At 33.6% G+C, this 21801-nt stretch overlaps 3 protein-coding genes across 3 annotated transcripts in view; all 3 read left to right on the forward strand.

The window, feature by feature from the left end:
* Positions 1-21801, forward strand: part of LOC143530391 (very-long-chain (3R)-3-hydroxyacyl-CoA dehydratase PASTICCINO 2-like) — a 265235-nt gene that overhangs the window by 186258 nt on the left and 57176 nt on the right. The gene's annotated exons all lie outside the window — the stretch shown is intronic.
* LOC143530419 (putative U-box domain-containing protein 50) lies at positions 12692-16601 on the forward strand. The gene is made up of 8 exons (XM_077025964.1): positions 12692-13127; positions 13200-13312; positions 13390-13517; positions 13598-13991; positions 14078-14218; positions 14293-14835; positions 15503-16129; positions 16334-16601. The coding sequence occupies exons 1-8, from the start codon at positions 12983-12985 to the stop codon at positions 16526-16528; spliced, it is 2286 nt and encodes a 761-aa protein (XP_076882079.1). The 5' UTR covers positions 12692-12982; the 3' UTR covers positions 16529-16601.
* LOC143530420 (protein ecdysoneless homolog) lies at positions 17796-21691 on the forward strand. Its single transcript, XM_077025965.1, has 6 exons — positions 17796-17939; positions 18504-19733; positions 19814-20143; positions 20213-20346; positions 21064-21215; positions 21300-21691. Exons 2-6 carry the CDS (start codon positions 18580-18582, stop codon positions 21471-21473), a joined length of 1944 nt encoding a protein of 647 aa, XP_076882080.1. The 5' UTR covers positions 17796-17939; positions 18504-18579; the 3' UTR covers positions 21474-21691.

Raw genomic sequence — 21801 nt, forward strand, 5'->3', positions numbered from 1 at the left:
TCTAGCCTTTTAGCCGGTTTTCCCAAAAATTCCTCACCCTAACCCTAAGCCAAGTTACAACCCTCAAGTACTTGTGTTTTATGCTATGTATGTGTCGGTCGGATTTGAGCCTTAAACAAGCCTATGCTTTGCTTGGTCATTGTCTTCGCATCGAGTGTTCTCAACATACGCTATTACATGTATGATCACTAAATATAGCCGAGTGTGTGTGAACATTGTGAGGTTTGCGAGGTGGGAATGTGATGGCAACTAATGTAATGTTCTTTAGACTATGTCTTCATATTTATTAGGCTTGTTTGAAAACATTAATAGTGCTTGCTTGTAAATCCTTTAAAACTTTGAATGATTATTGCTTGCGGTTTATTCTTGCGATTATGGAGTTTGTTTCAAACAAAGTTTAAGTGTGGGGATGTTTGATGTGTCCAAATTTATACATATTTATTGCACATCTTTTACCTCATTTTCCACACTCTTGGTGGAAATTTAATGAAAAATTGTAAGAATATATACTTATATATTGAATTGTGAAATTCCGAGGGTTGGCGCTGAATAATGAGAATTCTGGAGGAGTCTAGAGGAGTAATGTGAAAAAAGGTGGAGTTACAATGTAAACATGATCATGCTAACAAACAAATATGACCATGTCATAATCCTTAACTACACAACAACAAACATGACCATGTCTTTGTAATGACATGATCATGTCCCTCCTTTCAAGTTCTGTCTTTTTCAAGAGAAGTCGCACCCTGCCTTTTTCTTCAGGAATTCATGTATACCAAATCTAGCTTATTTCCAGTTGTATTCCATGCCTAGTAACTTCAATCAACAGGGGAATAGTTTCTTGGATACCAAAGAACCAATCAGAGGCTTAGATCTACATTTTTCTTAAACATGACCATGTCTCTCTACAAACATGACCATGTCTCCCTTTTAGAATAAAAAGAGCCGTTCACATAAGAGAAGGAGGACCAGAAGAGTTTTAACCCACTTTTTCTAACTCTCTCAAATAATTGGTGACTTCAACTCATTTTGCAAGCATCTTGTTAGGCTTCCACCATCCTCAAGATCCTCTTTCCAATCTTCAATCTTTGTTTGATCTTAGTTTGCATTTCCTTGTTCTTGAACATGTTTTGTAAGCTTATTTCTAGTTTGATTGTAGTTGTATTAAGCCTTATGGGCTAATCACTTTTGCCATCTAGACAATGTTGAAGCTTTTGCTAATGTGATATATTATCTATGCATGATTTTAGTAAATTGGTGTTATTTCAAGAATATGGTTGAATTTATAAGTTAATATTGATGGTGTTCATACTTGTTAGAGTTGCATAATCTTGTTAGTTTTACAAATATTTAGGCATTCATGTTGGAAAACTATGTTCTAGATGTTTGTTTGTAAACTTTGAATGTTCATGTTTTCTTTGTTTACATTACTAAGTTAGAAATGACTAGTAAAGATTAACTTGATTATAATATTATTGATGAGTATGGAACCCTATACTTAATATTGGAAAGTTGATGAGTGTTGTTATGATTCTTGACTTGGTGATGACTTGCTAGTTAAAGTTTCATAAGTTGATATTAATTTCATGAGTTTGGCTACTTTAGTGTAATCTTAGGTGGTTAGAATGTTGTTCATACTAGCTTTCCTTTGATTATGAGACTTTGTTGTTTTGACAAACAAGTTAGTCTATGTTTATCTCTTGATTGAAAACCCTTCATGATGATTATTTTCTAGTATTAGGTTGCTTGATTGTAATCTAGTATTTATATTTGGATTCATGATGTTTTACCATATCATTGCTATTTTATCATATTAGTGGAGTGGATTCATGTCTAGGTAGTTTGTTGGATTGATTGTGTTCTTGTGTTTTTACTTGCTTATTTTCATTGTATGCTAGTTTAGTTAATTAAAATTCAAAGTGAGATTCACTTGTTCGGTTGACCATCTACAAAGATTTAGTACTAGAAAGTTGTCGTGTCCATGGATTGATACTCGGTTCTTGCCAACACTTTATTACAAACGATAGGTACACTTGCCTTTCGTGTATGGTTTAGTTGTAGGTGAAAACCTATTTTAAAACCCGATTTGTGTGGAACTTTTATTAACATTTATATATATATATATATATATATTCACACACGTCAGCTTCCTTCTACCGTAAGCAACAGTATAGTATTTGGGTAATCGTTGATCGTCTAACCAAGTCTGCTCATTTTATTCCCATCAAAGAGACGTATTCTGTTGGTCAATTGGCACGCATTTACGTTGAGAAGATTGTTTGTCATCATGGAACTCCATTATCTATTAAATCTGATCGTGATGGTCGTTTTACTTCTCGTTTTTGGAAGTCTCTTCAATCTGCCTTAGGTACTCGTCTGGATCTTAGTACTGCCTATCATCCTCAATTTGATGGTTAATCCGAGCGAAAGATTCAAACTTCAGAAGATATGCTTCGTTCTTGTGTCCTCGATTTTGGAGGCAATGGGGATGTTCATCTACCGCTTATTGAGTTCTCTTATAATAATAGCTTTCACTCTAGCATTGGTATGGCACCTTTTTAAGCGCTCTATGGTCGTAAATGTCGCTCCTCGATTTGTTGGAACAAAGTTGATGAATCTCAAATAACTGGTCCTGAATGAGTTCAAGAAACTACTGATCGTATTGCTCAAATCCGTCAAAACCTCCTTGCTGCTCGTAGTCGTCAAAAGAGTTATAATGATAAGAGACGTAAACCTCTAGAGTTCAGTGTTGGTGATTTTGTCTTACTCAAAGCTTCCCCTTGGAATGGAGTTGCTCGTTTTGGAAAGAAAGGGAAACTAGCTCCTCGTTTCGTTGGTCCTTTTGAGATTATTGATAGAGTTGGTCCTGTTGCGTATCGACTCAAACTTCCTGTTGAACTCTCAAATTTTCACCCGGTGTTTCATGTTTCTAACCTCAAGAAGTGTCTTGCCGAGGGTAATCTCCACATCCCTCTCGATGAAGTTCGTATTGACGAGGCTATGCATTTTGTTGAGCAACCCATTGAGATTATGGATCATAAGGATAAAATTACTAAGCGAAGCCGCATCCCTCTAGTTAAAGTTCGTTGGAATTCCAAGCAAGGCGTCGAGTTTACGTTGGAGCGTGAGGACCAGATGAAACTCAAATACACTCATCTTTTCAGAGTTACTGAGACAAAATTCCCAAAAGTATGGGATACTGTAACTATTCGGGTTTTACCACATTTTATTTGTAACCGTTACCCGACCAATTACGGGTCCGGGTTTGCTCATTAATAATATTTTCGCAATTATCGAGTTAGTTGGATTATTTTTATTTAATTGTTTATAATTAAATCTTTAATGTTTTTACACTTTTAACCCAAATAATTATATAGTTTTATCTCATTTGTGTCTATACTCAAACCCCAGGGTCCAAAATGTGAATATTTTTATAACCCATTTTCTTTATTTGGATATCCATGAACCAAACCCGTATCCATTTCAGTTTTCTTGAACCCGAATCCATAGATTGATTACTTGGACCTTAATTATCGTATAATTGATGAAATTGATCTGGTGTATCTCGTAATTATGTTAAATTCGGCCTTAACCGACAACCAAATGTGTTAATTATATCAAATTCCTATTTGTTTTCCTCACTAACCTAGCCGACATTTTATTCACCTTGTTGATCACGAAATAGTTTATAATATTGCAATTAATTTATAAGATACGTTCCTTATTAAGTGGCCGAAATTAACCCCTTATATAATTAGATTTATTTGGCCGTTTTACATGTTCGTTCTTAACCCATTATCGCCGGCCACTGTCGAGATCAATTAACCCACCTCCAATCACTGTTTGAGGTAATTAAATACATGGATAGGATCGAGATATCATGCTTATCATTAACCTCATGGTTGATTTGATCAAACATATCGATTTTGATTAAATCAATTGTTAGGGTTTATGATTAAAACTGAGTTGAACTGCTTGTGTTTCTAAATATTAGGAAAGGGTTTTGTTTTCACGTCACCGGTAGCCCAGTTGGTTAAACACATAAGTTACGGGGTGGATGTCGCGGGTTCGACCCCCTGCACCCTAGATTTTTAGGTTTTTTTATTGTTATTTTCTTTTTAAAACATTTAATAACTATATTATTAATAATAATAATTAATTAAAACCATTTTAATGAAAACCGACTATATAATAATTGTTTTTCTCGTGTTTTGTTCGAGTATATACGTTTATGCAAGTATATATGCATACATATATATATATATATATATAATAACTTAAAATTTAATATTTTGATATATATAAAAATCAAGTAAATTATATATATAGATGTGTTTATGAAACTAAAAATAATATTTTTTCAAGATATGTTTTATTAATTTAACTAATTATTTTATATAATAAATCCTTATATATAATATTATATTTAATATTAACTTAATAATGGTTATCGAGTTTGTAATCAATATTGTATTTTACTTAGTGTATCGGTATTTCTCTTTGTTTGTCATTAGGCTTTAACGTCCACGTGTGATTTCCCGCTTTCTCAATATTCTCATTTACCTTTGTTCGTATATTGAGGTGAGTACCACATTCCTCGTATTTTACTCGTTTTTCACATTTTGGGGACATATGCGTAAACATATTTTTCCTATATACTTATACACAAAAGTGCAACTATTGTCTTATGTGCTAACAATTTTTATACCATACTTGTTATATGCTTATCATGTGCTCATTGTGAATCGCATTTGAAGAGGTCTAGCATAATCTCATGAATTGTATGATCATACGTCAGTCGTTAAAGCCATCGTGCTTCTCGACATCTCATTTATATTTGCTCATTGGTTAATTTGTTATTCTCATATGACTTGTTGCACTACTTATTTTTATATATTTTGTGTACACTAAATTGGTGTGTTGCTCACTCAACCTTGTGTTGACAAAACTACTTTATTTTCAACGCATATGTAGGTCATCATGTGATGTGAAGTTAGTTCAAGTTTGAAGATCACTTAAGGAATAAAGTTAGAGAAATTTAACGAGACTTATGATTTTATGATTTTTGTTTGTTTGATGCACTATTGTTTTTGTTTGGATATTGTATTGAATATTTATTTTATTTGAATTTATTAAATAGATATTGAAATTTATAATATTGCATGATAGTAACCTTGAGAGCTGTAAGTAAACAGTTCACGCCCCGACATTTCCGCCGTAGGTTGGGGTGTGACATTTGAATAGGAAATTGAAACCTGCATGTATTTATAATAAACTAACTATTATCCTCATATTACAAGATTGTTTTATATTATTCGTTTATAATATTTATATATTTTTTTGGATTTTAATTTTATTTATTGTAAGGAAGTTAATAACATACTTAGGATTTGACGATAAAAGGATTTAACAAATAAATGAGATGTTATAACCAGGTTTAAAAGTTATCTGGCTTGGTGAGACCCATGACCGACTTATTTTTTTTAACTATAAAATTGTTTCCGAATTATAAACAATATGTCTTTTTAAAAAAATCGGATATTTAGTATACCCCTTTTTTATAGGATTTTCTCATCAAGTATTTGGAATGAGATGTTACACACGTTTAAGGGCTATCTGGGTGTGGTGAGACTCATACCCGTGACTTTGGGTCAAATTCATGAGAAGCCTACATTTACAAATAAAACGATCTGGTGGTTTGAGAAAACGTAGAGAGCAACCAGATAGCTTTTAAATGTTTCGTTTATATATATATATATATATATATATATATATATATATATATATATATATATATATTAGTTTTACCCCCATATTATGGGGGTTGTTTTACATTATTCGTTTATAATATTTATATATTTTTTTGGATTTTGATTTTATTTATTATACACAAGTTAATAATATATTTAGTATTTGATTATAAAAGGGTTTCACAAATAAATGTGATGTTATAACCTGGTTTAAAAGTTATTTGGGGACCCATGACCCGCTTATTTTTTACTCTAAATTTTTTTTAATTATAAATAATATATATATATATATATATATATATATATATATCTTTAGAAATCATATATTAATTTCAAATATATTGATATTTTATAGGATTTTCATATTAAATATTTGATGAGATTAATTTTTAATTTAATGAAATGTATAATCCGTTTAAGGATTAATGGGTTTGGTGAGACCCATACCCGTGAATTCGGGTCAAATGCATGAGAAGTCTCCATTTACGAATAATGCAATCTGGTGACTTGAGAGAATGTAAAGAACAACCAGAGAGCTTTTAAAGATTTCGTTTATATATTATAGATATTTAAGATTTACAATTTAAGATAAGATTAAATATTATAAATTATTGATCTATAAAGTATAAGAGTCAAGTTATTCTACAAATGAGAGGACAAAAAAAAAGAATAAGAAAAATTTCTAGCCACAAAAAGAAAAAACTACTAAAAAAGTTGAAAAATTAAAAAAAAATCATATCTCAAAATTTAATTAAAAAAATGAAAAATAGAAACGCGAAAATGTTTCCACCGTCTTTCTCGTTCTAAAAATAAATAAATAAATAAATAACTCGAAAAAAGACACAATGTTGAGGATAAACATCATTGTGTCTTTTTATATATCATTATGTTTTGTGTTTATTTTCGTTATTGAATGTGTTTTTTCTCGTAGACATCGTGTCTTTTATTTTTATGATATTTTGTTATTATTATTCAACATTGTGTTATATTTTGTTCGACATTGTGTTATATTTTGCGCCCTATTGTGCATTTTTTTATTTATGATTGTGTTGTTTGTTCATTTTAGGCATTGTGTCTTTTTTCTCGACATTGCGTGTAACATCCCAAAAATTTCCATACCAATTTTGACAATTTAAGAAGTTGAGGGACCAGTTAGTCATTTAGCTCATATATATATATATACATATATATATATATATATATATATATATATATATATATATAACTCTCATGAAGTGAAACATGTCCGATGACTAATTGGATGGAATTGACATGTGTCCAATGACTAATCAGGTGAAACTGACACGTGGGAGCGACTAATCAAATGGATTGACATGTGTCGCCACATGTCAATATGAAATGACATATGTCATCACAAGAATGAATAGTGGTGAGAGACGGTCCGACTGGCGGTGTAAGAAACGACTATAAATAGGGGCCATGGGCTACTTATTTATGGCATTCCGAACACCAAACCACTCTCACTTTCACAAAGTCTGTGCCACTAGGTTGGAGTCTCGACGCCACTCTAGAGTTTCGACGTTTCATACCCTACGTATAGTCAAAGTACTCCTCGTTCGTCCCTAAGAGTTATACCCATTTTAAGGCAAGAGTTATGTTTCAAATATTTTAATTCATATCTTAGATCTTAGTCGAAGGTATAACATAAACCTCGAAAAGTTTATAGATGTATTAAAGCTTTTTATTAGTTTACAAAAGAAAACATTTCTTTATTATTAAGAAACATAAAGTTTTGCATACAAATGTTATTGTCAATTGACTTTCTTTTAAAGAAAGAAACATTAAATTTTTTTATATAAAAGGATATTTATAAATAATGACGGCCATGTAGTAACTGGAATGGTGCAATTACCGGTACTCGAGTCATTGTTCTAAGGAAAATAATTCGTATAAATCTCAGTCAACAGTGAGACCCGTTTACTTTCCCGAAGAGCTTGATGAGAGTGTTTGAACCTATTTGGCCAAAGCATACCACACCAAACGTCATACGAAATAAAGTAATCATTTTGAATAAAAATGACTTTTATATCAAAAGAAATGTTTTATTAAGGTTTAAAGCTATAAATTGGACTAAATGTCTGAAACTAGATCCTACGATCAAGATAAATTATTAAACTGTTATTCTCGAACTATAGGTCCGAGGTAATCATTCATCAAACACAAAGAAATTGTTAGTTGAGCAACTTATCAAAAGGTGAATACACCAAACTTTTTTTAATAGCGTGAATACGCATAACATTTTTAATATCATGAATATGTACAATTTTTTTAAAAGTATTTACTCTTTTAGATTATAGAGGGTTATCCTTATATAAAGAGTTGGAAAAGTATTTACATGAGGGTTGGTTCAAATCCTATAAAACGTATTGATACAAGGTAGTATTAGACACTCAGGCTAAAATACACATGTGTCTGGATCCGTGCATATATAATCTGTAGTGGGCACACTACAGACATACTGACCATGAGGCAAGTAACTGCCTCTAGGGCGCGTAACCGTCCATTAAAGTGGTATGTGCGTATGTTTAGTTTCGATGAGATGAGATTGAGACCCATTGAGTCGTTGAACATTATTGATAATTGTGTCATAACGAATTATGAAAACCTTTTATCGAGTCAGTGTTATTCACCAGTATGTAGCTGACGTATTTTTAAAAGTATTTTTCAAGTAACCAGGATTAAGATATAGAAGTGAATACAGCTGATGACTCAGCTAAATTTTGTAAACGAGGTATATGTAAAACTTGCTTTAAAGCAAGTAATTTTGCAAAATGAAAAAGGGAATTTAATTCCCTCTACTATGAAAGTAAATATTTTATTAAACATTTTCCGCTGCGTAATCAAACTTTACAAATTAACAGAAATGGTACCAACTATGGGTCACACGGCTAAGCCCTTGAGGCCGGGTGTGACATTGTGTCTTTTCGTCGCTTTTTTTGGAACAGGGATGACGGGGTAACCATTTTGGTTTTTTAAATTTTTTTCGCTTTTTATTTATATTTTGATTTGTGCTTTTTTTATTTTTTGGAAAATTAGATTTTAATAATCCCAACTTAATGCAGTTGGCCAATAATAATCTTAACTTTGAAAATAACTGTCACTGATCCCAACTTTCACACTATTTGTTTTCATTGGACATCCGTTAAAAAAAAAAACTTAACGACGTTAAGTTTTTTCCAAATTTCAAAATAGTATTTTAGGGCTTTTGATCGGAATGAGGATACGAGTTGATTGATGTAAAACTTGCCATCAAACGGTGGTCCAAACAACTAAAGGATGCTTCAGTTCCGATGTTTAAACTTTTAATTAACAAAAATCAAACTGTTTAAAGCGCCATTTCGTGTTAAGTTTACATTTGTCGATTCATATTCTCATTCCGATCAAAAGTCCTAAAATATTAATCTGAAATTTGAAAAAAACTTAACGTCGTTAATTTATTTTTAACGAAGGTTCAACAAAAACAAATAGTGTGAAAGTTGGGACTAGTGACAGCTACTTTTAAAGTTGGGATTATTATCGGCCAACTGGACTAAATTGGGATTATTAAAATCCAATTTTCCTTATTTTTTTTGAATTTTTTGTTGAGTGGTTTTTATATGATAACAAATCCTTCTCACACTTCTATTTTTATCTCTCTTTATATTTTAACTTAACCTAAAGTATAAAACTTGTTATAGATATAAAATTTGAATTTACTTAGTTGGCTATTTTAATAATATAAAATAAACAATGTGATTAAATATAGTAAAAAATAAAATAAAAGTGGATGATAAACAAACTCGTAAAGCTGCAAAAGAATATTTCTATATACTTTTTGAATATTCGTCCAAAAACATCCGGCAAATTCAAAGACCAAAAGAGCGTCCAAATGTCTTTATGCAAAGATGCATGTAGGAAATTCAAATGACAATACATTTAAAACCTTCAACCAAATTTTCAGAATTAATATTAAAACCTGTAAGAAATAAAATTACATAAATCTTTCTAGTTGATTGAATATTTTTTTTACATGTAGGCTGTAGCTTTTCATAACATCTTCAACCAAATTTTCAAACATAGTTTATGTTTACCTGCCGTCTAAACATGTCACGTAAATGGTATATCCTGAACGCGCTCATGTCATTGTTCTATAAATTGGTAAATTATTATATCGGTAACATCAATGTTTGCAACATGTACATAACGCGGTAAAAAATGTTTTAAAACCCCTTCAAATCAATTGATTAAACATAATATTATACACCAATTAGGAAAAGGCGAGGCACGCTTTGTAATCAACGTACGTTTGAAAAATGTGACTATCATCCCCACAAAATTTGAAATTACTTTAAAGTCATTAACACTTTTTGACAAAACAAGGTGATTAAACAAAAATGGGCTCCATTTGTCACGCCGATAATGACTTTGTATTAGCCAAATATATCGTATAAAATTTGTAAATGTAGTCGATATATATATATATATATATACACACAATTCAAGTATATCGTATAAAATTAAGATAGTAGTGATCAACCTTATATATGTTTCATTAAAATGATAATGATAATCCATAAACATGGAAGTGTATATAATGAAAGAACAATTTGAGAGTGTATGTTAATTTTTGTTAACTTGATACAGCGTGGGTACTATATGTTTGATTTCATAGATAAAAGGTGAATCTAAGACGAAAAGTTCCGGCCATCCAAATGCTCTGCCATGCATCGACCATGAAAATATGATCAATCTTATCCCAACCTTGAGAGCCCAATAACGCAACTTTCGAACTTTTTATATTGTTTGTTGTTTTGCTATAAAATCACACACAAAACTGCTTTTCATGTAAAATACTTAAATACGGAGCAATATATAATTCTTTGACTTATACTATTTGCGGTGTCTTTGAATTGTGTAAAAATTTGGTTAACCAAAAAGAAAAGTAACAAGATACAAAACTACAAACCACGCCTATGTTTTCGCTTATACCATACCAAGGTCATCCTTAGTGTGCTCGTGCCCACTCGCAACGTAACCAAGGTGGGTGTGGAACACCATTATGCACCAACATTTTGAAGGCGTGATGGACGGAGATGTGAAGCAAACCAAGAGTATGGGGCTCGAATACTTGTATATTAAACAAAATCAAACACATTACATTTTTGCATAATTTTTTTCTTTATTTAATTTTCATGTGAAGCTACTACACACTTTTTGTAGGACGTTTTCACTACGTGTCAGTGACGTGGCGAGACACGACGAGACGTGTGTGTTAATTATTTTCATTCTCAAGAAAACCTTAGAGAGAAACTGGTTTTTTAGAGAGAAAGTGCGGGTTCAAGAGAAAGAAGTCGGTTTTTGGCATACACCAAGCTTAATTCAGCTTCATGTAAGGATTGAAGGAAGGTATTGTTTCGGTCAAAAATTAACAAAGTAACTTTTGATCAAATTAGTACGTGAGGTAGAGTGCTTGAACGAAAACAGAGTGAACACAACGATTTTGTATCGAGGGAAAAAGCCTTTGATCGTAAGGATCTTCGGCACAAAAAACCCACGGACGGTGAAAACTATCACCGTCTATTTTATTAATAACAAAAAGGTGGTTACAAGTGGTGGAGCTGATAATGAATCGAATACTAAGTGTTACAATGAGTGATGATAGCTAGACTAGTGAAGTGTGTGTTCTAATCGATCTTATCAGCTCGTTTAAATAAGCAAAGAGTACAACTGAAATTCCGAGAAATCCGGAATAAACCCTAGACTAAGTCTCCCATGATCCGTTGCTGCCCACGTTTGAGTTGACGAAGCCTCAATAGTAGCCGTTGCAAACCCACGTTCTTATAATTACATTAAACACGCGATCTTATCCGCAAAGCAAAGAAAAATAATAAAGGACAATTGAATTAGTCAAACATCATCCTCAGCTTATTTGCAACGGCAGGATAGGTCGAAATCCTTGAATCATATTCAATCCGGAGGATAAAAAATCTGCTCCCAACAGGCATATAGCTTGTGATTCCGTCAAGATTCATCGATGGAATACGTTGGAATTGATAATTATCGCACTTGGTATGAGATTTAAAGCTTTGGGTTTGGTTGAGGTATGAAATCAAACAAAGTTTGTGCTTGTACATATAGGATTGCATAGAACCTTGATATATTGGTTATCGAATCGTATATATTCATAAAGTTAGGATCTTGAGTCGTTTTCAAGAATAACTTATGATTCGGCGCAAGAAGTTTAGATCTAGGGTTTCTCGACGAGCTGGGTAAGTTGTCGCCTAACTCGTAGTTATCGCCTTCAAGTCATCGCTTTGCTTAGTTACCACATTTTAGTTACCACTTAGCTTAGTTATCGCTAATCATAGTTATTGCCTAATGCAGTTATCGCATATATACAAGCAATCACATTGGGCATGCGATTACCCGGAATGCAATAACTTAGTAAAAATAGCTATAATATGCAAAAACTTGAAGTGTGCGATAATTAATGGCATACGAGATCTTGAGGGTGCGATATTCATGCAGGCAACAACTTAGTAAGGCGAGAACTTTGATGACTGATGATCAACTACCTTATGTTATAGCATAGCGTGTAAGTTGATAGTTACATACGTGAACCTTGTACAGTTGTTTATGAGCTGGATAGTAAGAAGACACTAAAATATGTCTTTAAAAGTAAAGTAACGTGTTATAGTAAAGTAAATTGAGCGGAAGCCTCCTAGTGTCGGCACATCCAATGCCGTTAAATGTCTTTTCTATGACGGTTTCTTACATTGACAACCATAGTTATTCCAACTCCAAGTTGGTATTTAAAACTTTGTTTCACTCGTAACAAAACATATTTAATATTTAAACTATGTTTCACTTGCATGTAATATTAAACTAGAACAATATACAAGTTGATATGTTTGTCACCTTGTCCCATTGTCCTACAAGTATTCGTTCCAAATGTACGGACATGCTTCCATACAAACATTACCAACAAACATATCCACAAGTACTTCGTACATACTACGTTTGACTTTTCCTCATTAGTCCAGGATAAACTGTTTCCAAACACGATATGGATATATATTATACAACCGTTTTCCACCTTTCATCCATGAAAGCAACAAGTAATCATCAATTAATACATTGATCACACCGGCACCCATTTTCTTGGACTTATTATTATTACAAGTTAACTCATATCTTCATATCATTTGAATTCATTAGTTTCTGATCCAACGATGGAGAAGGTTTATGTAGCAATTGGTAATGATGTGCAAGAGGGTTTTGCAACTCTTGAATGGACATTAAGAAAATGGTCTTCTTCTCAAATATCCATTGTTATCCTCCATGAGGATATTAATAAAGATTATTTATACACTTACTGTAAGTTTGTTTGTTTTTTTTTTAATTTGACTTTTGGTTTTGAGTTTGACTAACATGGTTTCTTGATTGAAGATGGAAAGCTTCCTGCAAGTTATGTTAATGATGAGAGTGTTGACTATCTCAACAGATTTGAGCAAGGGAAAGCCAACAAGATTTTGAATCAGTATATAGATTTTTGTGGCCAGGTTTTGTGTTCTTCATGACGATATTATTATTGTTAGAAACTTTGAATAATTCAGTTAAATATTTATTTTGTTTATAGGTGCAAACGGAAACTTTGAATATAGAGAAATACAATAAACCATTACCGAAGCGAATTATACAACTTATATCGGGACTTCAGATACACAAACTGGTGATGGGAATTACATTCTTGAAATCATCTTCACAGTATGTTGACTTTGACTCCTTTGACTTTGTTATATTATAAAGAATTGTTTACTTATCTATGCTCTTGATTATTTGTGAAGGAAAAATAATAATCTATTCAACGTGTTGAAGTATATTCAGAGAAAGAAGTCTGATTTCTGTGAATTATATTTGATAAGCGGAGGGAAATTGTTTCACTTGAAAGAGAGAAACAATGAGGAGGTTATTGAAGATGATCAAGGAGAAATGGTGGCTAAATTGGACAAAAAGAGGGGTAGTTTTAATGGTTGGATCGGCAAGTTATTTCCGGAAAATGGGAAAAGTAATCAAAGTTCGTGTTCTTTAACGAGCACGAATTCGGTTCCAACTTGGGAGGAATGTGTAGAAAAGGTTGAAGAGTATTTCGGTCAGTTGGATTTGTGTGTAGATGAAGAGCCAGAAACTGTGCAGGCTTCAAGTGATATTTTGATAGAACCGAATATACCTAAACATTTGGTAACTCGTCATTTATTTGAGCAATAATTATGTTTTCTTGATTAAAAGTTTAAAAATTAAAACACTTCTTTTTTGGATTTAACCAGAATTCCATTCAGAGAATTGAATTCTTGAGAATCAAATTAGGCGAAGCAAGAGACGTGCTTCATGTTAAGAGAAGAGAAGCTAGAGAAAGCGCGATAAGATATTCAAAAGCCGAATGGGCGATTAATATGTGTGAATCAAGGGTAATTCATCAATCTCGTCTTTGAATATGTATGAATGTATGATTCAAAAAATATAAAAAATTTTTGGTACATAGGCATTGGATCTTGAAGCTCGAAAGAATGAGGAAGCCGCGAAGCAAAGAGATTTCGAGAAGGATTTAGACACTCTAAAACAAGAAATTACTGAAAACCAAATTTGGCTTCAGCAAAACAGAAGTAAGCTCAACTCGACACTCGAAATCCAGAAAGAGTTGTCAAAGAAACTTAAATCAGTCACATTGGCGAAATCACATTCTGAAGAACAACTAAAGAAAATGATTGCTGAAAGGGGTTCCATGATTCTAGAGATTGAGAATTTGAGGAAACAAAAGGATGTTATGCGTAGAAGAATAGAGTTTTGCAGGGATAAAGATGCCATTGAAATGGTTACAAGATTGAATGATTTGCAGTTCTCTTACAAAGAGTTTACAGCCGACGAGATCAGAGCCGGCACGGAAAACTTCTCAGATCACCGGAGAATAAAATGCTCCGGTGATTTCACAAATGTGTATAGAGCTCAGATCAACCACACCACAGTAGTTGTAAAGTTGTATGATTCCAGGACTAAACAAGTTTCTGATGAAGAGTTCGATAATAAGGTAAATACTTTTAGCGTTTCAAGCATAAACGAGTCAATTGCTCGTGAGTAACTTGAGATTGACTCACTAAAAGCTCGATCCGACCTGGGCTTATAGAGCTCGAACCTAACAATAATAATGTTTAACAAAAGGGCCCGAGCCCAAGCTTCACTTGTCAAGCTTGAGCTGGCTTGCGAGCCTAAATGCACCTATTATTATAATTTTTATATAGTATATTAAATATATAGTTATACAATAACTACTATTATAAATAGATTTATGGTAAAAGTAACTAAGTAATATAAATAATGTTATATATAGAATTTTTAATTATAAATATATATAACAAATAACTATAAATATATATATAATTAAATACTAAATATCTAACGGGCCGAGTTCGTGCTTGAAAATTGTTAGTAGCCCAAAATCAACACGAATGTCACTCGAGATTGAGCAAACTGCTCGACTCTTTTATTTATTATGATAAAACCGAATACAAAACCACACAAAATACAATAAAACCTACCCACGAGTCGAGCTTTAAAAATAGAGCTCAAAACAAGCTGAGCATGGGCTCTCGTAAGCTAAATGAGCTGAGCTTGAGCTTAGCCGCTTGGCTCAGTTCGTTTACACCCGGAGTTACAAATGATCATAGCATGTTAAAGTCCAATGTTCTTCATTGCAGGTGAAGATATTAAGCCGTGTACAACACCCGCATTTAGTGGCCATGCACGGGTTCTGTAGAGAGCTAAAATGCGTCGTCTTCGAGTATATGCATCAAACCTGCCTACAAAATGTGTTTTTCTCTGGCACTAGGAAAAAACAAGCTCTAAACTGGCACGCTCGAGTCTGCATTGCAGCCGATGTCTGTTCGGGCCTAACCTATCTCCATCTAGCCAGGCCCACACTCAAGGTTCACGGGAACCTGAACCTATCCAACATCCTTCTGGACCATAACAATGTTGCAAAACTACACGGGTTCAGGCTAGATTCCTCATACAGTGAATCTGATATCCGGTCTGATATTCGGGATTTTGGGAGTTTGGTGCTGCAGCTTTTGACTGGAAGAAATTGGAGCGGGTCGGTTAATGAGGTGTTAGATCAGTTGGTTGCAGACTGGCCATTGGAAGTGGCAATGGAAATGGCGAGAATAGGAATAAGGTGTGGGCCCACATATGGCGAAGATGATATGTATACGGGTATGGCGACAGTGATAAAAGATATCGAAAATGTAAAGAAGATGGCAGATGATCGGTTAGCGGATGGTGGATGTTTGGAGATGCCATCTTTCTTCGCGTGTCCAATATTACGGGTTAGCATTTCATTCTGTTATGTTAGTGTAAAAGAGACTGAAATAATAATATATATCCCAAAGCTGTGATACTGATAACCAAACCGTATAACAGGCTATAGGCTAAAGAAAACTAAACCTTAATAGAAACTAATGACTAGTAATAATCTATATTATATAATTTGCATGTTGTGTTTGTCTAATGGGACTTTGGGTTGATTGCAGGATGTAATGAAGGATCCATACATTGCTTCAGATGGGTTTTCGTACGAGCTTAGTGCCATAAAGCAATGGCTTGTAATGGGAAACAATGCATCGCCAATGACAAAATTAGAGTTAGAACATAAGCGCCTTACGCCTAACCACAGCCTTCGTTCGTTAATTCAAGATTGGCACAAGAAAAGATCCATCCCATTCTAACACAAACCATATTTATAATGCATGTAACTATACAAATTACAATGTGTTCATTGTTTTATTTTTAATTTTTATTCATAAAATAGATAAACAAAGCTTCTTGATGTTCTATGTTTAAACTAACATGATGCAAAGTAGATTGGCGCCCACTTTACCGGAAGTAATATTGCGTTAATGAATCGATTTAGTTCATGAAACTATAAAAAATGATAAAAATGTTACTGAAAGATTAGACAAATGTGTATACCTACTAAAGAAAAGACGATTAAGATAACCACTCCCACTTTAACTACATTGAACTGAACTGTGTAAATGATACCCTGTTAACAAAAAATCATTTCAGTTATTGATAAAAGTATGAGTATTATGTTGACTCAAAAGATCAGTTTGTTTTATAACATCATGTTAACTACATCTGCAATAGCTAATGACTCTAAAGCAGAATAATTAAGTTTTGTGATTAATTGTTAAGTATTGTTGATAAAAAACCAAACTTGAGAGAACACCTGAACTGTAAAAGTCAAGGTGCAACAAAAATAATTAACTGTGACTAGCATATTTGGTCCTTTGGCTTGTTTAAATCGGTAAAGCTAGTGGTTTTTTGTTGGATCGAGCCAAACCTAGCTTACTCGCTTTTTAATCGAGCCAACCTCCAGCTCAAAGTTTAATCTCTCTCTAGAATTCGAGTCAAACCGAACCAACTCTAAACCGTGTAATTGATGAATTTCGGTTAGCAGTTTACAAATTGCTGAATTCGGTTTAACAGAATAGCTCGTTTACAACCTAATACTCGTATGCAGGAAACCCGAAAATACTTATCTATAACCAAAAAAGCAAACCGAAACAAGACCGATGGTTTGGTTTTGTGTTTTTGTAAGAACCGAACCTACGTTTCGGTTTCGGTTTTGCATGAAACAGAAATCGAAAAAACCCAACTGAACTGAATTTATAGATTTTCATTTAAAGTAAAATTTAAAAATATAATAAATATGTAACTCCACTATTTTAGTCCAAATGTACAATAATCAATTAGTTATCAATCAATAAAATGATTCATACCCAAATTCATTAGTCAATTTTCTTTTACCTAAAATTTTCAAGCTTAAATGGCAAAGCAGAAAAACCGAAACCGCATGGTTTTCAAAAATTAAAAAATCGAAGTTTCGGTTTTAGCCCAAACCACCTATTAATCCGTTTTAGATCAGGCTCATCTACTGTGGCCCACCACTCCAAGCCCAATATATAAATATAAAACAAATAGATACAAGACCAGAACCATCTGGCGCCTTCACCTTCTTGAACGCTGAAGTGGAATCCTTCTGCCCCGATAACCGCACATAGACCCGACCCGCTCAAATCACCTTAGTCTTCATATGATAAGCACCCAATATTGCCTCCAATTCTTGCGAAAAAGGTGATTAATTTCTTAATCTTTCGTGTTTATTATGCACCAATCAATAATATATCAACAAGTTTGTAAATTTAGCTTTTAAATGGGCTGCTAGTTTACATAGTTGTATATTGTATCTGTTTATGTGGACGCTATTGACTTACTAGTACTGATTATTGTTTTCTTCGTGTTTGTTAGTTGTTTCTGTTTGCAAGAAGATATTAATCTCTTAAAATATATTAAAAAAAAGAAGTTATTTTTAGGGTTTGGTTTGGATGGTTTCTTTGTGTTTATTGGTTATATTAGTCCTGTTTCCGAATTGATATCGAAATCATGCATGCCTTAATACAGATATTTTGAGTGTACTGCAAGTTCTTTATACTTGTTGCAAATGCTGAATCTTTATTGTGTGTGCTTGCAAGCTTATGTTTGCTTATTTTTTTCTAATCTGGTATATATGTATTGTTGCATAATGATTCAGTATTAGCATAGCTCCAAAATCTACTGGACGTTTTAACCATTTGTGAAATTAGGCTTTTGTATCTGGTTTCTGAATAAAGTTTTCTTCTTTACATATTCTTTGCTTAGAGTATTGCTTCTTTTCAAGAACGGGAACTTAAACTGATTCGAGTGCTGGTTACTGCGATCATAACGGTTAATAATAATGTCCCAAGCTAATTTTTCATCAATCTTCAACCACAAGAACTCAAGACTCCCTGAAGACACGGTCTTCTTCTCTGTATTCCCCGATTTCTCCCTTTCACCAGACCATAAACCCCAAAACCCTGAAACATTTTCACAACTTCAATCTCTTCATCTTCAAATCCTAAACGCACTCTCCTCTTACACCGCCAACTACATATGGCAACACGAACCCTTCACTCTCTCCGCTTCCACCCAATCAGCGTGCGCTACTTGTCCAACTTCTTCACATCACATCCCCCATCTTCATGGCAAACTCAGATACGGAGACAATCTTGAAGATGAATGGTTTGTTGTATTCCTTCTCTTTGAAACCTCACTCAAATTCCCAAATCTCTCAATCCGTGTATGGGATACAGATGGAGAGTTTTTATTAATTGAAGCGGCTTTTCATCTTCCAAAGTGGCTCAACCCTGAAACGAGTACCAACCGTATCTTCATCCGTGGTGGAAGTTTACATATAATCCCCAAAAATCACTTCCCTTCGGATCCCACTTTATTCGATTCGCTTTCGTATCTATCAACACACGAGGATAAAACCAAAGCTTCAAGCTCGGTTCAATCCGCCATCAAGAACCGAATCCAAGATTATCCTGATCGGGCGGTTAAGAATATGCATCGCGTTACGGTTAGGGTACCCATATCCGTGGCACAGATCTTGAAACACGAGCCGTGTTTAATTTCACTAGCGGTGGAAGGGTTTTACGACCGAGACATCGATTCGATGAAATATGCAGCGAGTATGGAACGGTTTTTGCCTAATAAAAGTAATGACGAGATAGTTGAAGTGTCGGTTTTGATGTCACGTGCGATGTATGCTCAGTTAATGCAACAAACGTTTCAAGCCCCGAAGGGGTACCCGATGCCGCCAAGGAGTGATGGGGGTTATGCTGCAGCCGAGTTGGGAATGAAGATTGCATGTGGGTTTGAAATGATTTATCAGATGAAGAAACGGAACGGGTTGGAAGGGAAAGGTGGGACATGGGAGGTTTATAAGGAGAGCTTGGAGAAAAACGGGTACTTTGACGGGTTGCTTCCCGGATCAAAGGAGTATAAAAGATTAATGGAGAATGCGGAAGATTATTATCGAAAAAGCTCGTTACATCATAGAGAAAGGTATGATTAAAAGTATATTAATTTTGTTTTAATATCATTATTTTTGTTGATGAGACTTGTTTTTTATTTGTTTTATGCAGTGAAATACTGAGTGCTCCCGTTAGGCGTATAGATGATATACTTTCTCAACCTTTTTCTGTTGATGAATTTAATGGTCGAGATTTACCGCCCTCGGATGATGATTCGTGGCTTTATAATGGCGAGGATGAATTAAACGCTGCTCTTTCCGAGAGACAACACGAGATGGAATATTATGACATGAATCATAAAAAGAATAAGTCAAAAGAGGAGGGTGTGGGGCCATCTTCTTCAAATTTTGACGATTATGACCTTGGCGATATAGCAAAATCGATGAAAGAATTTGTTGATAAGATGTCAAGCTTTGAGGGAGCAGAAGTTCCTGCAGACGGGTAAGTTTATTATTTGGCTTGTTAAATTTTTACAAAAGTTTTAATCTTTACTTTTGGTTTTTTTATCAGGAGTTCAAAAAATGTGGACTTTGATGTGGACCACTTTATGAAAGAGATTGAGTCGGTTATGAAGCCTTCAAATGCAGCTAGTGGCGATGGTGATTATGATGTTGATGAAGAACTTTCATCTGACATGGATTTGGGTAAGGTTTTCATGGGTCAGCATTAATCTTAATGTTAACCTTAGTTGCTCAACATTCAAAATGCATAAAACATGTTTAGATTGAATCATTGAAACCTGCCATCGATGTCAAATGTTAATAAATCGGTTTATTAAAAAAAATTGGATTAGTATATTTGTAATTTTGCTTTTATAATCATAATTGACACATTAATTAGCATAAATATGTAGGCCTCTAAACGGACTGAATGTTCTTCATGAACTGTTTGTCAGGAAGCTCGTTTATGTTTGTTTGTTTACATTTGTTAATATATTCTAATTTAAATATTTTGGCTCTTTACAACTTAGGCTACTTTTATCAAATTTTTAGGCCCACCACATTTTAACTAGTTTTAGCTCAATTGTATTCCTTAATTTATTATGTTTGTGAACCGTTTCTTTATACTGTTATCAAACGAACATGGACCTGTTTATTTTCTTAACGAACGAACTCGGACATGAAAACCTTGTTCGTTTAATTGTCAATCTCTAATCGTTTGTTCGGTTAAAGTTAAACGAGCGAACACAAACGTGCTTTGTTCGTGTTCGTTCGGTTCATTTACAGGCCTATATATACGGGTTAGGATAAAATGCCTTAAATGCTCAGATATGATTAAGATATATTGATGATAGGAAAAACAGTTGACTTGAATCAGTAAAACCTTAATTTCTTTGTTTCTATAATTTCATTTGATGGCAGATGATCCAGAAGATAGTGATATTGAAGAGGATGAAGATGAACAAAAAGAATTCATGAGCTCTTATTCTGATGCTCTGAGTCATGAACTCAAGAGCACGACACTTGACAAAAGTTTTGTTCGGGCAGATGAAACACAAGTTAAGAAGGACGAGGTTAGTTTAATTTCCAGCAACGTTTTAAGGATTTCATAACTTTTGTATAATTTCTTACATTAAATTCTATTTATGTAAACTCAGGGAACATCTAGAGAGTTGGATGATGATGAATTTACTCCGGTAGATGTTGATTTGAACCTCGTGAAGAGTTTTCTTGGCTCCTTTTCTTCTCAAGAGGGACTGCCGGGACCTGCGTCTAATATGCTTGGTGTCATGGGCCTTCAACTCCCACAAGATGATAACAAGGATAAATGATTAGATATCTGTTTGTTTAAATTATTTGATCTTGTGAGAGGTTAGCCTTTTGATCTAACCTCCTGCAGCCTTTGATCATATAACTTTATAACAGACATTACAATCGAAATGTAAGGATAAATAATTATGCGTTTGTCTGTATACCGAATAACAAGACCATAATCTGCTCCACTAAACTCTTTTGGGATTGCTAATCTCATTGAATTTAATGAAAGAAGCAAAACAATCCAACAAGCGAAGAATTAATGAGGGACAGAGATGTATTACTTGCATTAATGAAACAAGCAAAAAGTTGTGATTTATAGTTCTGGACAGAATTAATGAGCAC

This window comes from Bidens hawaiensis, unplaced genomic scaffold (assembly GCF_021521415.1).
Source record: "Bidens hawaiensis isolate Kalapana, Puna unplaced genomic scaffold, B.hawaiensis_p1.1 tig00008945_1, whole genome shotgun sequence".
Taxonomy (NCBI): Eukaryota; Viridiplantae; Streptophyta; class Magnoliopsida; order Asterales; family Asteraceae; genus Bidens; species Bidens hawaiensis.